Below are 9765 nucleotides of genomic sequence, written 5' to 3'. Positions count from 1 at the left end.
CCCTGTGCAACTGGGTACTGGACTTCCTGACGGGCCGCCCCCAGGTGGTGAGGGTAGGCAACAACATCTCCACCCCGCTGATCCTCAACACTGGGGCCCCACAAGGGTGCGTTCTGAGCCCTCTCCTGTACTCCCTGTTCACCCACGACTGCGGGGCCACGCACGCCTCCAACTCAATCATCAAGTTTGCGGACAACACAACAGTGGTAGGCTCGATTACCAACAACGACGAGACGGCCTACAGGGAGGAGGTGAAGGCCCTCGGAGTGTGGTGTCAGGAAAATAAGCTCACACTCAACGTCAACAAAACTAAGGAGATGATTGTGGACTTCAGGAAACAGCAGAGGGAACACCCCCCTATCCACATCGATGGAACAGTAGTGGAGAGGGTAGTAAGTTAAGTTCCTCGGCATACACATCACAAACTGAATTGGTCCACAGCATCGTGAAGAAGGCGCAGCAGCGCCTCTTCAACCTCAGGAGGCTGAAGAAATTCGGCTTGTCACCAAAAGCACTCACAAACTTCTACAGATGCACAATCGAGAGCATCCTGGCGGGCTGTATCACCGCCTGGTACGGCAACTGCTCCGCCCACAACCGTAAGCCTCTCCAGAGGGTAGTGAGGTCTGCACAACGAATCCGCGGACGCAAACTACCTGCCCTCCAGGACACCTACACCACCCGATGTTACAGGAAGGCCATAAAGATCATCAAGGACAACAACCACCCGAGCCACTGCCTGTTCACCCCGCTATCATCCAGAAGGCGAGGTCAGTACAGGTGCATCAAAGCTGGGACCGAGAGACTGAAAAACAGCTTCTATCTCAAGGCCATCAGACTGTTAAACAGCAACCACTAACATTGAGTGGCTGCTGCCAACACACTGACTCAACTCCAGCCACTTTAATAATGGGAATTGATGGGAAATGATGTAAAATATATCACTAGCCACTTTAAACAATGCTACCTAATATAATGTTAACATACCCTACATTATTCATCTCATATGTATACGTATATACTGTACTCTATCATCTACTGCATCTTTATGTAATACATGTATCACTAGCCACTTTAACTATGCCACTTTGTTTACATACTCATCTCATATGTATATACTGTACTCAATACCATCTACTGTATCTTGCCTATGCTGCTCTGTACCATCACTCATTCATATCTTTATGTACATATTCTTTATCCCCTTACACTTGTGTATAAGACAGTTTTGGAATTGTTAGTTAGATTACTTGTTGGTTATTACTGCATTGTCGGAATTAGAAGCACAAGCATTTCGCTACACTCGCATTAACATCTGCTAACCATGTGTTTGTGACAAATAAAATTTGATTTGATTTGACCTCAAACAATACATCCTGTCTGCTTTGAGACACACTTGAATTTACACTTGAATCAGTGTAGCACAGGAGTCAGAGCAGATGACTACCTTGTCTGGCCTCACCTCCTCCACCCACTCTGCAGCCAACATTACGGCCAACAACTCCATTGTGTAAACAGATCAATTATTTGTTGCTCTTTTTGTCACTGCCACCTTAAACTCAGGAACACTAAAAGCTGCTCCTGTCCTCCCTGTTTTAGGGTCCTTGGATTCATCTGTGAATATATTCAAGTATAGTATTTTGTTCTTAAAATGTTCACTTTCAACTGAATCTACTCCTTCCTCAACATCTCTTGCCCTCTCAAGCAACCCTAGATCTATCACTGGTTGAGGGAAAAACCAAGGTGGGATAGCAGAAAGAACCACAGAGGGGCTAAACTCCCTCCAAAACCACCCCATCTCTCTCACCATCCACAAACCACCCAAAGGTTGTATTCAGATTTTGTTCATGTTCCCAACACTCAAGGAGCACCTTTTTTGTAGGATGTGTAACCTTATTTCCTTGTAGATTTACCCAATGTCATGGCTAGCTGTTGTCTTTTTCTATTTTTCTATTTTATATTTAACGGCATCTCTACCTGCATTGCTGCCATCTTAGTGCTCCACAACATATTCTTAGGGCTTGGGCGTGAAAACATCTAGCTTTTTTAAAGATGTCTGAGCTGCTGATACATATGCTATACTTCCATAATCCATTGATGACCTTAATACCGCTATGTATATCATTTTCAACGCCATTCTATCTGTCCCCCGCTCCATTCCTGACAAGCAACGCATCACATTCAATATTTTCTTTCCTTTGACAACTACTCTGTTAATATGCTCCACCCATGTCATTCATGTCAAACCAGACCCACAGGAACCTAAACCCTTGAGAGAGTAGCAGTGACCAAAGATTATGGCTATACTGACAAGGTACATGTCTCTCAACCCTAACAATGGGAGTCGTTGTCCATATAGCGGCCCGGCTGGCTGAATAGCTCCCGCCTATCCTTTCTTTGGATTGGTGGATACATTTCATTATTCAAATTATGTTTTATAATAAGGGTTGAGGACGTCAACCACCTGTATTCAATGGAAAGAGATGCTATGCTACTAGCATCATGTCATGATTATGCATAGCCATCTCAAAATATAGTGTTCTTTTCTCAAAGTTACCGGGATGTCACGTGTCCTACTTATATCAGTACACCCGTAACAACTTAAACATTACGAAACTTCTATTCAATCAAATAAATCTCACATAGCAAATAAGCCATACATTTTTGTTGTAGACTGAAATTTGACACTCATTGACCTCCATTCAAAAAAGTCCTTGCTTTGTGGGCGAAACAACAAAAAGACGCCACCTGTTGGGCCTCGCTCTTCTTCTTCCTCTCTGTTGTTGATACAAGCTAGCTGGTAGCAGGCACCACCTCCTCACTCCAATAGGGGGTGTTCTGCCAAAAGCACACAGTGTGATCCAACTAGTGCCGCCTGCTGGAGAGGCGAGGTTTAGTTTACTTCTCCGATAGTGCAGTTCACAAGTTCACATCAAAACCATGACCAAAACAGCCTTGGGTTGGCTTTTTCACTATGTGGGTGGGAAGATATTGTTGGATACCATTTTTTATTTAAATGTTCAAGATAGAGTCATGGCAAATTAACTCAATCCAGATTAACAAAAACACCAGTCAATCGCGTTGTCAAGCTCAAACGAATAGTCATGATGAAAATGAATAAGAGCCAGAATATAACGAATATAAAACTAGTTTATTGCTTTGAGTAGTGGTATACCAAATCAAAACAGAGAAATTGAGGAGTGTCAGATTATGGAGTGGGGGAAGGATGTGATTAGGGAGCTGTACGTGACCATGTTTATCACCACAGGTGATTGGCCAGTCTGGGGTCTCGTCTCAGTCTTTCATCCAGAGCCAGGTATTTCTGGGGGGCTTTGTCCTTATGCCTGAAACACAACCCAAGTCATCCTTCACAAAATAACTATTGAAGTATGTAAACGTCTATACTAAAGCCCAGTCATGTGAACTAATTTCTATACCGATCGTAAATCAAGGCTTCGAAACGGAAACTTTTCAGTGCTTACCTGCTCAGACGCAGTTTGAGAATATGGATCCTGAACATGGCATCAGAGCAGTAGGCAAGGTATTCATCTTCATCCTCCTTGGTCATAGTGAGCTGGTTCTTCTGGTACCACTGCTGTTTCTGCTGAAGCTCCTGGGTCTCCTAAACATACAGTATGCATTACAATACATGAATAGAGAAACATTACAAAATATAGAGATACCCATCAAGATTAAACCATTATTTTTCTACCAGGAGTATTCCCAAACCTTGAACCTTTGCTTGTTATGTTTATTTTAACATTACTGTACAGATATTCACAAAACTGTTTGTTCTTTTGATTCCACTTATCCTGTGCTTTGACATACCCTCTCAAAACGAGCCTGTATGAGGTTGGCCTTATCAATGAGCCGCTGCTTCAGGTCAGCCAGGCAGTCATTCCTCAGCTGTAGAGCAGCCTGTCTGGTCAGGTTCTCTGGGTCACCCAGCTGGGCCAGAAGAGGTGCTAAGAAGTCCAGCTCCTTCTCCTCCTGTCGGAGACGCTCCTCTTTGGCCGTCCGCTCCTGAAAATAAGGTAGAGAGGAATTAGGTTAAGGAGGTTCCTGAGGGTCAGTCAGTCTTCTATGATAAGAGAGTGTGATGCTCACCAATGCCTCTCGGTGGCAGCGTGCTCTCTCATTTCTCGCTGTGTTGTAGATGGAGATGTGGAGCTCAATACTGCTCTCTTCTTGTTCCCTAACACCCAGTATCACCCTCACCTAAGCAAAAATACAAATGCATATTAGCACTACCAACTACATACCTTGTATTACTTTTCGAATTCTCTCTTTTTAAGACATACTGGAAAAGGTATATCAATTCATGCCAGAATACCCACACAACACATACATACCTCTTTTTCAGACTCCTTGACTCTGAGAGCAACGCGCTCCTCCTCCTTCATCATATGGACTAGCATTTCATACAGAAAGAGATTCTTACTGGGCTTCTCAAATGGATCTACCTGAAAGCGCATACATAAAAACAATTGGAAAAACACCCTAGTTCACAAACCAATTAACAGAAGAATATGTTACCTCAAATTGATGGTGGCGCCAGTTGTAAATGAATGTGAATTGGTTGTTGTTTAGGTACTGTTTATTGTCCTTGGTGATGTCTGACCTGGAAAGTGGAGGCCATTTGAGGGGTGAAGGAGTGTGGGTTCTGGGAATCGCCTGAATCTCTGGGCTTTATGAAGTTTCTCCAAGCAGGAATAATCCGGTCATCCTCCCGGTGGTATGTCACTTGGATCCTGTCCTCAGACACTAGAAAGATACGCTCTGCTACGTCCTCCCCGGCTGGCTTGGACCGGTCTCGATTGAATCGTTCCACCACCTTCTTCTCATAGACCATCGGAGATATCGTCAAAGATGTTCAAATGTTTAACCATATATTTTCCAGTGATGCAGACATGTGTATGACACATTATGGTGGTGTTAAGTTTACCCAAATGGAGTTATGTTTGAATGGTAGTGCAACCAATTATTATCATGTAATGTAAGCAGTATTACCTGTAAAGGGCGTTGCCCCTGGTCAGGTGCCTCAGTATTACTGGGGCCGAACACTTTGATACGTTTGCCAAAAACGACATGACGATGGTACATAAAGTCTGGCCGATCCTCAAAGGTCTCTGTCATCTCAAAGGGCATCTCGACCCGTCTGGCCAGCCCGTCTGCTCGGGCATGGCTGTAGAAGTCCATCTGACGCTCCGTCTCCGGAGTCATAGTAATATACCTGTGGGCTTGACAGCAAAACACACATTTGTCATGTATGCACTCTTGTCACGTTTGTCTTTATGTTTAGATACATTATCTGATGTAAATGTTGTAACACGGTTAAGGCAGCTGTCATAAGCTGACACTAGCTGTTATGTCATGATTTTGGCAGAGTCATGTAGCCCTTATGGGAGTGGGTTCAAGTTACAGTTACTGTTTTTCCACTTTGTCCAATTTTCTAACAGTTACATTTTAAAGCGTAGCTCCGTCCAGGTCTGAAATGCTCAATAGTGACATTGCTAGTCTTCTTCAGTTCCCGTTCCTCTAGGTGGTCATGCCTGTGTTGGTACCACTCCTTCACAGTGCTGGGCTGGGTACCTACAGAAACTCACCAGAGGGGGACAGGAGGGAACGGGAGTCAGTGTCTGAGGTAGGAGATAGATTAAATCAGAGACAGACTCAAGTCAGAGTTCAGATACCAGAGAGAGGAGACATTATTGCTGATCATTTATCAGTGTGCTGGCTTTTATCAGTCCACATTTAGGACTTTTACTGTAACACATATTAGGCAATCACAGCACCATGACTCAATATGTCAATAATATGCAACTCACAGTCGAGGTCTGTGTATGAGGTCAAGCGTGTCACAAGACCATCCGGGAGGAGGTAGGGTGCAAACTTTTCCAGCTTGGCCTTCCGATACTGGATTACTTTCATGCCCCCAGGGCAGCGTGTCTCCATGTCTGGACAAAGTCACAAAGGTCACTCAGGCCAGACAGATGGAGCATGTAACATTTGATAAGGATAGGAGACATGAGACTGGGTTAGGCTGGTTAATCCATGCCAGAAGGTCCAGTTAGTTATGTAAGATTATGAGGCTGAGTAAAGCGGAGGGCCAGTAGGTGGCACTCTTTCCTCTGGTCTAAAAAAATATCCCAATGCCCCAGGGCAGTGATTGGGGACACTGCCCTGTGTAGGGTGCCGTCTTTCGGATGGGATGTTAAATGGGTGTCCTGACTCTCGGAGGTCATTAAAGATCCCATGGCACTTATCATAAGAGTATGGGTGTTATAAAATTCCCAATCTGGCCCTCAAACCATCACGGTCACCTAATAATTCCCAGTTTACAATTGGCTCATTAATCCCCCTCCTCTCCCCTGTAACTATTCCCCAGGTCGTTGCTGCAAATGAGAACGTCTTCTCAGTCAATTTACCTGGTAAAATAACAGATCAAAAAATAAAATTAAAATAAAGCAATGAATGACTTACCTTGTTGTGAGATGTTGATTTGATTCACCCAGGATGGAGGCATTTCAAACACCTTGGGCTCATCCACTTCTTCCTTCAGAAAAACAACAAAGTACACGTTCTCATAGTGAATCATAGCACAAATATACACCCATGCATGAACTTCACTATTTATTCCCACACGGTCAATGCCATAGAGGGTGTGCAGAATCAAGGGTAAAGTGCACCAGAGCAGAGTTGAGCAAGAGAGTGAGCGAGGGAGTGCGAGATTGGGATTGCACCTCTTCATCATCCTCTGCCTCCTGCTGTTTTTTCATATCAGGGATGAGAAGCAGAGATTGGCCAGTTGTGCCATAGAGCAGATACTCCCACTTCACCGCATCCCCCAGGTCGAAATTCATCTCCTGCAAAAACATCCAGTCATTCCCCAATTTCAATAACACCTTGTCACTAACTCTGTGAGCAAGATATAATACATGTAGTACATGCATACAGTACAAATCACATTGTCACAGACAAAAGGGCATTACTAACCGCACAGCCAAACCGGCAGTCCTGCATGTTGACCCAGTAGTTCTGATGGTTCCAGATGCTCTCTATGCCCAGGAAGCATTTGTTGGTGGTGGATAAACTCTTCCCTGTGAGTGGGTTAATGAAGAAGTTCTCTGGAACCTCCCGGTTGCCAGACAGAATGAGAACCCAGCAGTGGACCCGCAGGCCCAACAGGGGATCTGGGGGTAGGCGCTCTCGCTCCTTAGGCACATAACAGAGGGACAGTCACAGACATATACACTGTGCTCAAAAAAGGACAATACATTGACAATTCATTTGTTTCTCAGAGTGTTTCTGGAGTTGCCTCCATACCTCTTGAAGTCTCTCTGCCTCCTGCTGTTTCTTCAGGAGGATAGCCTGTGCATCAGCCTGTCTGCGTTCCTCCTGACGCTGCTCAAAGCCACTGCGAAGGTCCCGTGGTGGTTTCACTGAGTACTTCTTCACCTGCCGCTTCTGCTCAGTAGCCTTTCCCTGAAACACACAAACCCGCAGGAAAACCACAAGAGTGATACAATTGTGCTATAAGGGATGGATGCAGTGAAATTACATACTGTAATTTGAACATGAAATGAAAGCAGATATACCAGTTCAGTGGTACTGGAGGGCAATGTACAGGCCGTGTAGCCAGGTTGCTATCGGTCACTCACCTTAACATGTGTAACCAGTAGGGGACATTCCTGGAGGGACTGGTTGAGGAGACACATTTCCTTCACAGCGTATCCACTAACACAGTAAGCATTGTAGCCTGCACCCAACAACAGGCTACACAGCAGAGTAGAGAAATCAAAGCAGGAGCCTCGCTGAGTCTGCATCAACCAGGTTGGAGAGTAGAGGTGTCTTGGCTAGAGATAAAGAACATTACTCCTTGTGTCTCTTATATACAAAAGTAAATGCACCAAATCTTCTATTAGTATTATATCACTTTTAGGACAAGCGAAAAGATGTCTCTCTCCCTTACCGGGTCAATGGGAGGATCCAGTGGCTCTAAAGACAAGAACTCTGACACAAAGCTTGCACATCCCTCCCAGCTATACAGCTCCGGGTATGAGAGCAAGGTGGGCCTCAAGGTTGTACTGACAAATTTCTATTTTGGCCATTAGGAAGATAAGAGTGACAAAAATGCCTATTCAAAGATGGGATGTTGAAGGAACATAGGAAGTATGGGTGTCAGTGTGCACAACAAACATGTTACAGAGAAAACAAAGTCAAAGGTGAGTGTAATAGTGAATGCTGTGGAGTTTACCTGGACTCCACACTCATTGAGTGGGCTCAGCAGAAGGGGTTTTCGGTCAGGGTAAAGGTGCGCATACTGGCAGCAGAAGTTGTCGGCGATGGCAAGCAGCAGCTTTTCCTGTGGTGAGTTTTCTTTATAAGAGGTTGGGTATTGGGACAGGTCAACCTCCTGTGCCCGTTCTCGCCTGTTAGGATTGGATTTGAGCATGAGTGTTGATGCAGCTGTCTAAGCATGTAGTAGGGATGTGAATACAATAAGATTATGTATGTATGCGAGAGCACTCTACGTCATTGTGCAAGTAATCATGACATTGAACATAAACATCCTGTATGTTTATACTTTTTGGTAGAAAGCCATATGAATCAATAACCATGTGCCCTAGTTAAACATGACTAAAAGTGTAACAAAAGTAACCTCACAGGGAACACGGTGTTGGGGTGATTTGTATGTTGCAGAGGGTCTCCTCTAGTTTAAGCAGATCCTCGTTAAACTCATCCTGTCGATCCTCTTCAGCTTCATCAATGGCAACCTCTTTGTCAGACTCGACTTTAGGTAATACCTCCATCTAGAAACAGCTATTTATTTAGGCATATCAATAACTAACATTCACATTTTCGCATAACAAATATAGTGGGTTATTTATGGGTGCGTTCGTAAATTAATTTTGGCTATCTAATCCGATTTCAGAGCACTCGTTTGAGTGTGCCGGGGCGCAGAATAACTGATGAATTTACGAGAATATGACAGGTGTCCGTAAAGGTTTGCAAAAACAATTAATTAAATTGTTGCTAGCAGCAGTTACAGTCACTAACGCTCTAGATAACATTAAAAATAAAACGTCAGGGAGTTATGAACGCTCGGATCAACCCTACTCCTCGGTCCGGTGTGCGCTCCGAGAGCGAAACGCTCTGAATATACGAACGGCCCAGAGCGGACTCTGACACAATGGAGGCAATTCACGAACGGCCCAGAGCACACTCTGACACACTGGGGGAAATTTATAAACGGACAATCTGAAAACGCTCAATATTTACGAACGGCCCAGAGCACTCTCTGACACACTGGAGGCAATTTACGAGCGCACCCTATTTTGACGCTTAGTTGACGTCAACATCCATGTGAGCTAACGAGAGCTAGCTTGCAAAACTAGCAGCGTTTAACTTTAGCTACCAAACAGGTGACAGACATCCGCAATCCAGAGAATAACACATTTCCAAACTTCTATATAGAAATATTGTACATAGCAACTATTACAAGATTAAACAGTTTATTGAGAACGATAAACGTTTCTTTATGCCGGTTACCTTGGATTAGACAAGATGTTTGTTGTCGTCTGCCTTTCGTTTACCGTCTATCTCCATAGTAACGGAAATTGTTTTACGTGTTCAATTCTGGATTCCTACCCACGATTTCGCGCAGCTAGAGATGTAATTCCCGGTCGATTAAATAAAGTAGCCAAACATTTAATGAATTATATTTGTTAATGATATTATTAATAGGAAATGTGGAGTTATGTC

The 9765-nt window shown here is 44.1% G+C and overlaps 1 protein-coding gene across 1 annotated transcript; it reads right to left on the bottom strand.

The window, feature by feature from the left end:
• Nucleotides 1–3132: 3132 nt before the first annotated feature.
• Nucleotides 3133–9696, bottom strand: ccdc135 (coiled-coil domain containing 135). Its single transcript, XM_064930179.1, has 18 exons — nucleotides 9553–9696; nucleotides 8668–8813; nucleotides 8258–8432; nucleotides 7973–8098; nucleotides 7662–7856; nucleotides 7327–7485; nucleotides 6997–7215; nucleotides 6744–6866; nucleotides 6484–6556; nucleotides 5829–5957; nucleotides 5464–5592; nucleotides 5011–5240; nucleotides 4622–4837; nucleotides 4353–4463; nucleotides 4108–4218; nucleotides 3829–4023; nucleotides 3483–3622; nucleotides 3133–3344 (listed from the first exon to the last, which is right to left on the bottom strand). Exons 2-18 carry the CDS (start codon nucleotides 8811–8813, stop codon nucleotides 3260–3262), a joined length of 2562 nt encoding a protein of 853 aa, XP_064786251.1. The 5' UTR covers nucleotides 9553–9696; the 3' UTR covers nucleotides 3133–3259.
• Nucleotides 9697–9765: the final 69 nt, after the last annotated feature.

This window comes from Oncorhynchus masou, chromosome 22, assembly GCF_036934945.1.
Source record: "Oncorhynchus masou masou isolate Uvic2021 chromosome 22, UVic_Omas_1.1, whole genome shotgun sequence".
Lineage (NCBI taxonomy): Eukaryota > Metazoa > Chordata > Actinopteri > Salmoniformes > Salmonidae > Oncorhynchus > Oncorhynchus masou.
The sequence above is the reverse complement of the archived record's forward strand: the minus strand, read 5'-3'. Positions and strand labels throughout refer to the sequence as shown.

Coding starts and splice junctions, on each gene's coding strand:
- ccdc135 (XM_064930179.1), bottom strand. CDS start 8,813: ATGGAGGTATTACCTAAAGTCGAGTCTGACAAAGAGGTTGCCATTGAT. Junction 8,433..8,667: donor ACCCCAACACCGTGTTCCCT/GTGAGGTTACTT, acceptor CAATCCTAACAG/GCGAGAACGGGCACAGGAGG. Junction 6,867..6,996: donor ACTGCCGGTTTGGCTGTGCG/GTTAGTAATGCC, acceptor ATGTTTTTGCAG/GAGATGAATTTCGACCTGGG.